The 12930-nt window shown below is 43.5% G+C and overlaps 1 protein-coding gene across 5 annotated transcripts in view; it reads left to right on the top strand.

Annotated features, from left to right (window-relative positions):
* LOC129830811 (alpha-catulin-like) overlaps nt 1-12930 on the top strand; it is a 115265-nt gene that overhangs the window by 64818 nt on the left and 37517 nt on the right. For all 5 annotated transcript variants that reach the window (XM_055893561.1, XM_055893563.1, XM_055893562.1 and 2 more), the window contains exon 2: nt 7513-7702. In XM_055893561.1, the coding sequence (XP_055749536.1) occupies nt 7513-7702 (190 nt within the window). The remainder of the gene's footprint in view (nt 1-7512; nt 7703-12930) is intronic.

Here is a 12930-nt window from a genome sequence, read left to right as displayed (position 1 = left end):
TTATATAGGTCCTGGATGGCAGGAAGCTTGGCCCCAGTGATGTACTGGGCCATTCGCACTACCCTCTGTAGCGCCTTACGGTCAGCTGCCGAGCAGTTGCCATACCAGGCGGTGATGCAACCGGTCAGGATGCTCTCGATTGTGCAGCTGTAGAACCTTTTGAGGATCTGGGGACCCATGCCAAATCTTTTCAGTCTCCTGAGGGGGAAAAGGTTTCGTCGTGCCCTCTTCATGACTGTCTTGGTATGTTTGGACCGTGATAGTTCGTTGGTGATGTGGACACCAAGGAACTTGAAACTCTCGACCCGCTCCACTACAGCCCCGTCGCTGAGAATGGGGGTCTGTTTGGCTCGCCTTTTCCTGTAATCCACGATCAGCTCCTTTGTCTTACTCACATTGAGGTAGTGGTTGTCGTCCTGGCACCACATCGCCAGTTCTCTGACCTCCTCCCTATAGGCCGTCTCATCATTGTCGGTGATCAGGCCTACCACTGTTGTGTCATCAGCAAACTTAATGATGGTGTGGGAATCATGTTTGGCCACGCAGTCGTGGGTGAACAGGGAATACAGGAGGGGACTAAGTACACACCCCTGAGTGGCCCCAGTGTTAAGGATCAGCGCTGCAGACGTGTTGTTGCCTATTCTTACCACCTGGGGTCGGCCCATCAGGAAGTCCAGGATCCAGTTGCAGAGGGAGGTGTTTAGTCCTAGTGTCCTTAGCTGAGTGATGAGCTTCGTGGGCACTATGGTGTTGAATGCTGAGCTGAAGCCAATGAACAGCATTCTCCCACAGGTGTTACTTTTGTCCAGGTGAGAATGGGCAGTGTGGAGTGCGATTGAGATTGTGTCATCTGTGGAACTGTTGGGGCGGTATGCGAATTGGAGTGGTTCTAGTGTGTCCGAGAGGATGCCTTTGATGTGAGCCATGACCAGCCTTTCAAAGCACTTCATGGCTACTGACATGAGTGCCACGGGGCTCTAATCATTTAGCCAGGTTACCTTCACTTCCTTGGGCACAGGTACTATGGTGGTCGGCTTGAAACATGTAAGTATTACAGACTCGGTCAGGGAGAGGTTGAACATATCAGTGAAGACACTTGACAGTTGGTCCGCGCATGCTTTGAGTACACGTCCTGGTAATCCGTCTGGCCCAGCGGCTTTGTGAATGTTGACCTGTTTAAAGGTTTTGTTCACATCGGCTACCGAGAGCATTATAACACAGTCATCCAGAACAGCGGGTGCTCTCGTGCATGCTTCAGTGTTGCTTGCCTCGTAGCGAGCATAAAAGGCATTTAGCTCGTCTGGTAGGCTTGCGTCACTGGGCAGCTCGCGTCTGGGTTTCCCTTTGTAGTCTGTAATAGCCCTGCCATATACGACGAGTCAGTCACAGTCAGTCACAGTGGTCTGGTATTCTGCCATGGTGTACTCTCTGTTTAGGGCCAAATAGCATTCTAGTTTGCTCTGTTTTTTTTGTGAATTCTTTCCAATGTGTCAATTAATTATATTTTTGTTTTCTCATGATTTGGTTGGGTCTAATTGTGTTGCTGTTCTGGGGCTCTGTGGGTGTGTTTGTGTTTGTGAACAGAGCCCCAGGTCCAGCTTGCTTAGGGGACTCTTCTCCAGGTTCATCTCTCTGTAGGTGATGGCTTTGTTATGGAAGGTTTGGGAATCGCTTCCTTTTAGATGGATGTAGAATTTAACGGCTCTTTTCTGAGTTTTGATAATTAGCGGGTATCGGCCTAATTCTGCTCTGCATGCATTAGTTGGTGTTTTACGCTGTACACATATGATATTTTTGCAGAATTCTGCATGCAGAGTCTCAAATTGGTGTTTGGCCCATTTTGTGAATTCTTGGTTGGTGAGCGGACCCCAGACCTCACAACCATGAACGGCAATGAGCATTTTTAGCCAGATCCTAATTGGTATGTCGAATTTTATGTTCCTTTTGATGGCATAGAATGCCCTTCTTGCCTTGTCTCGCAGATCGTTCACGGCTTTGTGGAAGTTACCTGTGGCTCTGATGTTTAGGCCAAGGTATGTATAGTTTTTTTGTGTGCTCTACTAGGGCAACGGTGTCTAGATGGAATTTGTATTCGACACACACATTCTAAACATGTACTGTATGTGCGTAGATTCATGAAGAAGATCAAACTCTGGGAGAATAAATGTGAAGATGGGGATAGAAGTTGTTTCCAGCAGCTTGACACCTACCTTTCTACATACGATGTTGACAGAGCTCCTATGGTGCAAATAGTTAGCTCACATTTACCCAATCTCAACAGTGAGTTCTACTCCTACTTCCCTGACATTGAAAACAAGTCTGCCAAACTTGACTGGGTGTATAATCCTTTCATGACTTACAGTACCAACAACAACATTCCTACCAGACTGCAGGATAATCTTCTGGATGTGTCCTCAGGCCGTGGCCTGGAGACTGTCACAGTTCTTGCATGATGTGGAGAAGGAATATTCTGATTTGGGGAAGCATGCACTGAATGAACTGTTACCCTTTGGATCTACATATGTATGTGAAATGACATTTTCATCCATGACTCTAATCAAGACCAAGAACAGGAACAGACTCGACTTGGAGAAAAGCATGATCACTGCTGTTGCCACACTGACCCCAAGTTTATGAGTGAGAGACAGGGTCAAGTTTCTCATTGATTGGTGAGTCCTCCGTCCCAGCAGAAGGCCTTTTGCCTTTTGGTAGGCCGTCATTGTAAATAAGAATTTGTTGTTAACTGACTTTAAAAAATATATACAGTACCATTCAAAAGTTTGGGGTCACTTAGAAATGTCCTTGTTTTTGAAAGAAAAGCACATTTTTTGTCTATTAAAATAACATAAAATTGATCAGAAATACAGTGTAGACATTGTTAATGTTGTAAATGACTATTGTAGCTGGAAACGGGTGATTTTTTAAAATGGAATATCTACATACAGTTGAAGTCGGAAGTTTACATACACTTAGGTTGGTGTCATTAAAACTCATTTTTCAACGACTCCACAAATTTCTTGTTAACAAACTATAGTTTTGGCAAGTCGGTTAGGACATCTACTTTTTCCAACAATTGTTTACAGACAGATTATTTCACTTTTAATTCACTGTATCGCAATACACTAAGTTGACTGTGCTTTTAAACAGCTTGGAAAATTCCCGAAAATGATGTCATGGCTTTAGAAGCTTCTGATAGGCTAATTGACATAATTTGAGTCAATTGGAGGTGTACCTGTGGATGTATTGCAAGGCCTACCTTCACACGCAGTGCCTCTTTGCTTGACATCATGGGAAAATCAAAAGAAATCAGCCAAAAAAATAATTGTAGACCTCCACAAGTCTGGTTCATCCTTGGGAGCAATTTCCAAACCTGAAGATACCACGTTCATCTGTACAAGGTACCTGAAGGTACCACGTTCATCTGTACAAACAATAGTACGCAAGTATAATCACCATGGGACCACCCAGCCGTCATACCGCTCAGGAAGGAGACGCGTTCTGTCTCCTAGAGATGAACATACTTTGGTGCGAAAAGTGCAAGTCAATCACAGAACAACAGCAAAGGACTTTGTGAAGATGGTGGAGGAAACAGGTTCAAAAGCGTCTATATCCACAGTAAAACGAGTCCTATATCGACAAAATCTGAAATGCCGCTCAGCAAGGAAGAAACCACTGCTCCAAAACCGCCATAAAAAAAGCCAGACTACGGTTTGCAACTGTACATGGGGACAAAGATCGTACTTTTTGGAGAAATGTCCTCTGGTCTGATGAAACAAAAATAGAACTGTTTGGCCATAATGACCATTGTTATGTTTGGATGAAAAAGGGTGAGGCTTGCAAGCCGAAGAACACCATCCCAACCGTGAAACAAGGGGGTGGCAGCATCATGTTGTGGGGGTGCTTTGCTGCAGGAGGGATTAGTGCACTTCACAAAATAGATGGCATCATGAGGCAGGAAAATTATGTGGATATATTGAAGCAACATCTCAAGACATCAGTCAGGAAGTTAAAGCTTGGTTGCAAATGGGTCTTCCAAATGGACATGACCCCAAGCATACTTCCAAAGTTGTGGCAAAATGGCTTAAGGGCAACAAAGTCAAGGTATTGGGGAGGCCATCACAAAGCTCTGACCTCAATCCTATAGAACATTTTGGGCAGAACTAAAAAAGTTTGAGCTAGCAAGGAGTTATACAAACCTGACTCAGTTACACCAGCTCTGTCAGGGGAATGGGCCAAATTCACCCAACTTATTGTGGGAAGCTTGTGGAAGGCTACCCAATAAGTTGGGTGAGTTTGACCCGAGTTAAACAATTTAAAGGCAATGCTACCAAATACTAATTGAGTGTATGTAAACTTCTGACCCACTGGGAATGTGATGAAAGAAATAAAAGCTGAAATAAATAATTCTCTCTACTATTATTCTGACATTTCACATTCTTAAAATAAAGTAGTGATCCTAACTGACCTAAGTCACACCCTAGATAAGCTAGATGCAGGGAAGGCGGTATTGAATACAAGGCGGTATTGAATGTGTCACTGTCTGTCCATGTGTCACTGTCTGTCATCTCAAATGTTTCTCTCGACCTGTGTGCACCTACGTTGTAAACTTTCATTCATAGACTAGGTTGTAGCAACCTCATGATGGGTATAGGGAAATTTGAGTATCATGTAATAGCCTAAACCTTTCGATGTTACATTGAACTGGGTGAATGGAATATGAATGACAGTCATCCAATATGCTATAATAGAAATAAGGCCATGCTCATGATAAAAGAAGTGTCCTCCCTCACCTTAAACGGCACCGACCGCCACTGGTCCTCAGTACATAGGACTTCATGTTCCACCTCTCATCAATGTGATGACTCATTGCAGTGATGTATGACAGCGTGTTCATAGACGTCCAACAATTATTTTTTTTAACGCCATGCATGGGGTGTTTTAGAACTTGCACTTTATACTTGCAGAGTAATCATTGTACAATTTGGCTCTAGATGTGCCGTCAGAGCAGTAAAGCCGATATCCTCTACCATTGACAATGGCTGCATATCAACTGGAATCGTTTCTGTAATCAGCGCTGTGATTTTTTTCACTCCGTCCCTTCTTGCACTTCTTTTATGTGAACCTGTCTAATGTCTGTTATTAGTGGCCTGTACTGTTTAGGGGTCTCACGGTGCCCCCCTTTTTAGATGGTTAAGTATTGCACCTGTACTGTTTAGGGGTCTCACGGTGCCCCCCTTTTTAGATGGTTAAGTATTGCACCTGTACTGTTTAGGGGTCTTACGGTGCCCCCCTTTTTAGATGGTTAAGTATTGCACCTGTACTGCCACTCTAGCTCAGTTCCACCTTGTATTTCACCACCTTCTCGTATAACTTGTCAAAGTATTGTCATACAGGACTTCGCTGCTGTCGCTTCCCTGTCTCACTGACATTTTTCTACTTTTAACAACGATGACGTGCTGAGCGTTTTATGTCTGTGGCAAAAAGTAGCGTTACAGCATTGTTGCATTAGGTATTTGTATTTTTGTCTTTATGATGATGATCGGGACCTGTTAGTGGTAGTTTTGTGATTTATATTTTGTTTTGTAAAGGGAAAAAACGTTTTTTCTAAACGTTAACGATTCCAATTTTGTTTAAACGTTCACAACCCTAGTGTCAGTGCGTGCGACTGTGTGGGTGTGTGTGTGGGTGTGTCGGTGTGTGGGTGTGGGTGTAGATGCTGAGCTATAGGACACACCTCTTCTCTCCTGCTGTCTCACTGCCGGCTCTACACCTGTTACTCCATAGGAAATCAGCAATCAGTTCTCTGTCTCTATCCGTGAAAAATTATTTATTATAATTTTGACTTTTCTTCTGTGTACTCACTTGGGGAAAGTGGTAGAAACACAGCCTGTGTTTACGTGCTGTACACTGGACGGGGTAGACTCAGTGGCGTGTATTCATGGATGCTAAAGGAAACCAGGATTTCCCCCAAAAATTATTCTCTCTCTCTCTCTATATATATATATAATAATTTTTATATATATAAAAAATTATGTATATTTCTTTGTTTCATAATTGTTTTTCAATTTGCGTAAGGCTGAATGTATCTCACCAGAGAAAGTATCCGAGCGAATGAAACAGCGCACCTCTGTCTCTGTATGGATAGCCCATGTATCTGATGCTGTCTGGTTATAAAGAGGATGATATTGTTGCCGCCCGTAGCATTGAATGCAAGGGAAGCCAGCGAGCATTTGGACGCCCTTAATATTTAAAAAATGAAATAATAGCCAATCAATGTTGAGCTAAACTGAGCAAGCTCAACTGTGAATGGTCCTGGTCCACCAAAAAAAAGTGTCAAGGGAAGCCAGTTTGGATTTGGCTTCACACCAATCACATCACATCAAGCCAAACGCCATTGACAGAATAAACTTGAATTGTTGCATCTCGTTGTTGTTGTCCTCCGGTGGCTAGCTAGCTAGCTCAAATTGACTCTTTCCTAAATTAGTCATGGATGGAAATAGGAATTTGGTCTAATTATCACTGCATATTGGCTACGCTTGAATTGCCCAGCCAATGTTGTTCTTCTCAGACCATCTTTTTAAATTATATTTAAAATTGTAGGTATATGATCACACTGGTAATTGATCATTTGTTCTATTACTTGTGAGGCACAGCTGAGTGAGCATAATAATTCGCTTGTTTTGTTTACTGTGCTGATGGCCTGCATCTGAGGGTCAGTCTGAGGGGATGGAGGAAGCAGCGGTAAGGCTGCCTCTCACCCGACTCACTGTCCCTCCTCTCTCCCTCCCTCGACTGAGAAATGGGGACACAGTCTTCCAGCTGATGGTGAGGCTTAAGTTGCACTGCATTACTTCTGCCTCATGAACCAATTAATATTGTTACTCCTATGACCAGAGAAATAACAACAACGCAAGCTTATCGAAACACTCGCATTTTATGGCTTATAAAACTGATGAACTAAGTGTTGACAGTGCTGAATAACAACTTAAACTTGAACTTTTTCATAAAAACAGCAGCTCTTTGCTGTATTCGTTGAGTCTCTCTCTACTCTTGGTTTTAAATGTTCTGAAATCTCACAGTTCAAGGCTTCTTTTTATAGTCTATGGAGCGAGGAAACTGTGTAGACACGGTGATCTGGAATATCTGATTGACCAGCATTAGGCCTATAAGTGCACTTGATTTGCTCTCTGGGCCTGCCGGGTAGGCGGAGTTCTACCTTCAGACACATGAATTGGTTTAAAATGGGAATACTTTGCCTTCCCGGCGCTAGGGCTGCTGAATCAAGTGCACCTACCGTCAACAGTGGGCAACGGGGGGAAAAAAATAGGAACGCAAGGCTTTATTGTTGGGTTTATCACAGAAATGCTTGGTGATCGACTAGGAATGGCTTGGAGATTGACCAGAGACCAGAGATTGACCAGATTGCGATCGACCGGTTGGCGACCACTGCTGTACACCTATATTACAAACACACAAGGCACACATCACTGACTAGTCTCTGTATCCTCCTAGATCACCACCCTGATCAATCACAAAGACAAACCAAAGAAGTCGGAGCGGACGCAGCAGGCCATCCAGAGGGTGGGCCAGGCTGTTAGTGTTGCTGTGGGTCGCTTCGTTGCCGTGGGAGAGGCCATTGCCGTGGAGAACGAGGAGCTGAAGGAGGAGATGGGCATGGCCTGCTTCGAGGCCCGCAGAGCAGGTAACTGGATCTGCTTCTGAAATGACATCCTAAATGGCATCCTAGTGCACTCTATAGGGAAGAAGGTGCCATTTTGAATGCAGTCCAACGAAGGGAGTGTTTTTGCTGTTTTCATCATAAATACATTTTTAAAACGGGTCGGAAACTTTCCATGGGAAGTTAAGCCCTTGAATTTGGAGAATTTTGCTTAAATTCATCAAAAAAGTTAGCTTATAACAGTGAACCTTTTTTGTGGGATACAGATAAGGCAATTCTAGGTCTTATGGCATATTTTGGTTAAACTATCCCCAATTCAATGGAATTGCAACCCTCTGCATGCACAGTGCATTCTGCCATCACATGTACACCTGAATCTCAAGATCTTACACACTAATGAGATGTTATTGAGCCCACACTACTACACTGTCTGAGCCAAGGACTACATGCTTTCTGGTAAGTTTTGATTACAATACTGAGTGGGGTGAATATATTTTATATGACATACATTATTTTTTGTTAACTAGTAAATAGTACCCTATAGCAATGTGTGTTAAAATAATTTCTAATTTGTTAACAATTTCTGCTAGTTCGTTTTTGCGAAGATGTGTGTTTTAGCTCGCTTGAGCCTGCTAACTGAGGAGTGTTAATTCATTTATTTTCATACATGTTTCATTCTAAAACATTTGTCTTACAAAGGAGTTTAATCTAACTGCTTAACTATTTATCTGCACAGGGAATTGTATTCTGTTTTTTTAAACTTTTTTTTCTTCTAATCTTTACAGGAAAATGCCACGAGCACTATCTGATGTGTGGAGACATTTCACTGCAGCTAATGTAGAAGGAAAAGTTGTGTACATTTGCAAATACTATGCCAAATCATATGTGAAGAATGCAACAAAGATGCAGAATCATCTGACCAAGTGCATAACGTTCCCTCAGCGCTCACAACAAGGAACCTTTGACAAAAAACCCTCTACTTATATTCTAAGTGAAAATTATGAATCAGACACCTTATCGATAGCAACAACTCATGGTCCTCCTGTAATCAGAAGTGTTTTTGACTCAATGGAGGAACGTAGACAGAGAAATGCTGATGAATGTCTTGCTCGAGCTGTGTATGTAACTGGTTCACCTCTGATGCTCACAGGCAATGTGTATTGGAAGAGATTTCTGAATGTTCTTCTCCCAGCATACACCCCTCCAACCAGACATGCTTTATCTACTCATTTACTGGATGCAGAGTTCAACAGAGTTCAAGTGAAGGTCAAGCAAATGATAGAGAAAGCCGACTGTATTGCAATCATCTCTGATGGGTGGTCGAATGTTCGTGGGCAAGAAATAATTAACTATATAATCTCCACCCCTCAACCAGTATTCTACAAGAGCACAGACACAAGGTACACCAGACACACCGCTCTCTACATTACAGATGAGTTAAAGGCAGTAATCAATGACCTTGGATAACAGAAGGTATTTGCACTGGTAACAGACAATGCTGCGAACATGAAGGCTGCTTGGTCTAAAGTGGAGGAGTCCTACCTTCATATCACACCCATTGGATGTGCTGCTCATGCATTGAATCTGCTCCTCAAGGACGTCATGGAACTGAAAGCAATGGATACACTCTACAAGAAAGCCAAGGAAATGGTTAGGTATGTGAAGGGTCATCAAGTTATAGCAGCAATCTACCTCACCAAGCAAAGTGAGAATAATAAGAGCACCACATTGAATCTGCCCAGCAACACCCGTTAGGGTGGTGTTGTCATCATGTTTGACAGCCTCCTGGAGGGGAAGGAGTCTCTCCAAGAAATGTCCATATCACAGTCTGCCGATATGGACAGCCCCATCAAGAGGATCCTCCTGGATGATGTATTTTGGGAGAGTAGTAAGCAGCCTGAAACCTATAGCAGTAGCCATTGCACGGATTGAGGGAGACAATGCCATCCTGCCTGATGTTCAGACTCTGCTTTCAGATGTAAGAGAAGAAATCCGTACTGCCCTGCCCACTTCACTGTTGATCCAAGCAGAGGAAACTGCAGTTCTGAAATACATCAAGAAGCGTGAAGACTTCTGCCTGAAGCCCATACACGCCGCAGCGTACATGTTGGACCCCAAGTATGCTGGCAAGAGCATCCTGTCTGGTGGAGAGATCAACAAGGCCTATGGTGTCATCACTACCTTGTCTCGCCACCTTGGCCTGGATGAGGGCAGGTTTCTTGGCAGTCTGGCGAAGTACACTTCCAAGCAAGGGCTTTGGGATGGAGATGCAATATGGCAATCGTGCCAAATATCTCATCAGCCACCTGGTGGAAGGGACTTTGTGGATCTGAGGCTCTTTCCCCTGTTGCCTCCATCATCCTCCAAATCCCACCAACATCAGCCGCCTCAGAGCGCAACTGGTCCTTGTTTTGGATCACACACACCAAAGCACGCAACAGGCTGACCAATACAAGGGTTGACAAATTGGTGGCCATCTGGGCAAATTTGAGGCTTTTTGAGCCTGACAATGAGTCATCCTCAACAAGGTGGGAAAGTGACAGTGATGATGAGGCCTCAGAGTCTGATGTTCAAGAGGTGGACGTTGAAGAGGTCCAGGGAGAAGACATGGAAGTCTGAGAGGAAGACAACCAAAGCTTTAGTTTCTAGACTATCATTTTACAGATGTACTGTATGTTGAAAAAATTTTTGGGAGATGCGATGGATCATTGGGGATCATTCAATATTCCCTTTCTTTTGGTGTTCAGTGAAATCATCCCATGTGAAGAGTCAACTCATTTAATTAAAGTTCAATTTGTAACTAAATGGGGGGGGGGGGGGGGGGTTCTATTGGAAGGATTTAATCATTTGCAATTATGTCTACTTACGATACGGTAAAAGGTTTATGTTTCTGTCTCCATATGATATGGTAAATATATCCAATGCAAAAAAATCTACATTTAAATAGTATTAATATTAATTTGCATATATTTCCGTTAATTCCCATATATTCCCGTTAATTCCCATATATTCCCACGGAAAGTTTCCACCTCTGAATATTCCCAAAAATGTGCAACCCTAACTCTGCCTATTCAACACATTTGCACTAGAGGTGTTCAGAAGTCAAATACTGTTGTTTTTGTTAGTTTTGAGTGAAGTTTAGTTTAAGTTTGCAAGACTAGAGGCTAGAGGGAAGTGAAGTTGGTTATGGTCTTTCCTGAGGGGGGAAATGCAGAGACAGAGAACAGAACAGTATGAGTCAGGTTTGGAAAAGGAGAGAGCTGTGTAATTTGAGGCTGAAGTGTTTGTGTACCAGGCAGGCAGGGCTGCAGGCGTAATGAAGGGTACTCTGAGGTGTGCCTGCTCTGTCTTCTGGACAGAGTTCACTCATCTTCAGTATCTTCTCTTGCTCAGAGGGATAGAGAGAGAGAGAGAGAATCTTGCCTGTTCTCAGCTGTCGGCAGTTGAATCCTTTGCTTAGAGAGACAAAAAGAGAAACTGCTACATGTGACCTTGTGCCCCCCTCTTTCAACACTTTTCCATGAGCCCATGCAACTAAATATACCTACAAACGCCGACCCTGTATCTCTTCATCATAACTGTCCAGTCATTCTCCGAATAACTACCACATGCCGTGGGAGGAGGATATGTACACCGCAGCTATCAACACTCTTTTAAAACAAACAGAGTAATATATTTTTGAGCCGGCTTTGCAACTCTATTCAAGTGAAAAATAGCAGGATGAATAGGGGGTCAAAGCCTGAGGCCCAATCAAAGTCTTATCCTGTTGATATGTTAAGTCCAAAACAAAATCTCACAGGGTAAGAATTTAGAACCCAAGACGGGATAATAGGTTTATGTTGGGGAGAAGCGGCATGTGTAAAAGTGCGTTTAATCTCCCAGTGTGCTGATTTGAAAAGGGCTGAACCCAAACAAAAGCGAGCTGGTGGGAAGTGTCAGCCAGAGTGGCCCACTGTGGCCAATTCTATTCCTTCCACTCCTCCTTTCTTCCGTTTTCTTACCTTGTTCACTCTATTGAGGGAATATTTTACCTTCACCGTTAAAAAGACAGAAAGTGAACTTTTCCCTCTGTCGTTCTGGGACGGAATGAAGTTGTCTTCTCTGTGATGAAAAGAAAGAAAGAAGGGGAAAGGAAAGGAAGGTAAAGCTTTAAATCTGCGGGAAGAGGAGAAGGATTGACGGCCTCTTAAAGTGTAACCAGAGGGAGGAAGAGACTAAGCGGACCTCCTCCAGCGCAGGGAGGCAGGCAGGCAGGCAAAGACACAGGGAGGCAGGCAGGCAGGCAAAGACACAGGGAGGCAGGCAGGGAGTGAGGGAAGCAAACAAGGAAGATGGAGGCAGGCAGGCAGGAAGCGTAATTAAATAAATAAAAAAAGGTGATTACATGACTTTAATTTGGTGATCTCCATCATGGGGCGATGTCGTAGAGAGGGGGCAATGAGGCAGAGTTGTTGGCTTCAATCTGTTCTGCTTGACCAGACCAAACAAATTATGCCACTAGCTAAGGTTTTAGGAGGCAGATACTGTATTGAGAGTTTTGGATAGTGAGTGTGTAAAAGGGCACCACGGTCCTGTATCTCTCAAATGGTGTATGTCAGTGCAACCTGGAGCCTGTAGACTACATAATATCACAATCACCCTGTTACAAGACTCTTTTTATGGTCAGGACTCAGTCAGTTACAAGACTCCACAGGTTTTAATCATTTCAAGTGTTCATCCCATTTGAATACCAAGCAGCAGAAAACAAACAATTCCCATAAAAAGAGATCTTAGCGATAAAGAGAACAAGAAGAAGAATGAGCAACACTGTTACAAGTGTAAAAGGGGAAATTTGGCATAGCTTAATCAAACTCCATGCAGCTTCTGGACCGTATTCTGATGTTCAGCAACATTGTTTGTGAGCTAAGCTGAGTGTTTCAGCTGGTTTGGGGGATTCTGGCATCCACAAGGGGCTGTCGAATGCAATCAGAGCGTTGGTGCACTTTCTTTTGGATTGCAAGCCAACCCAAACAAGTAGCCAAACCATGCAGCCAAGGTGATACAAGTCTCTCTCTTCACCCCCCCTTTCTCTCTCGCTTTCTCTTGCTCTCTCTCTACTGCCCGAGACTATTTTGGTTATGGTGCTTCAGCCCAATATTTGTATGTTGGTTTTACTTTTCCGTTGTGCACCCAGGGTTGTTTTGGAGTTTCGTGAAGGAATTAGCGACCCTCCAGTGTACCAGCCTCTCAGTTTGAAATGGCCTGGTCATGCC

This window comes from Salvelinus fontinalis, chromosome 32 (genome assembly GCF_029448725.1).
Source record: "Salvelinus fontinalis isolate EN_2023a chromosome 32, ASM2944872v1, whole genome shotgun sequence".
NCBI classification, from domain to species: Eukaryota; Metazoa; Chordata; class Actinopteri; order Salmoniformes; family Salmonidae; genus Salvelinus; species Salvelinus fontinalis.
Note: the sequence above shows the minus strand (reverse complement) of the source record. Positions and strands in the feature narration are given on the sequence as shown.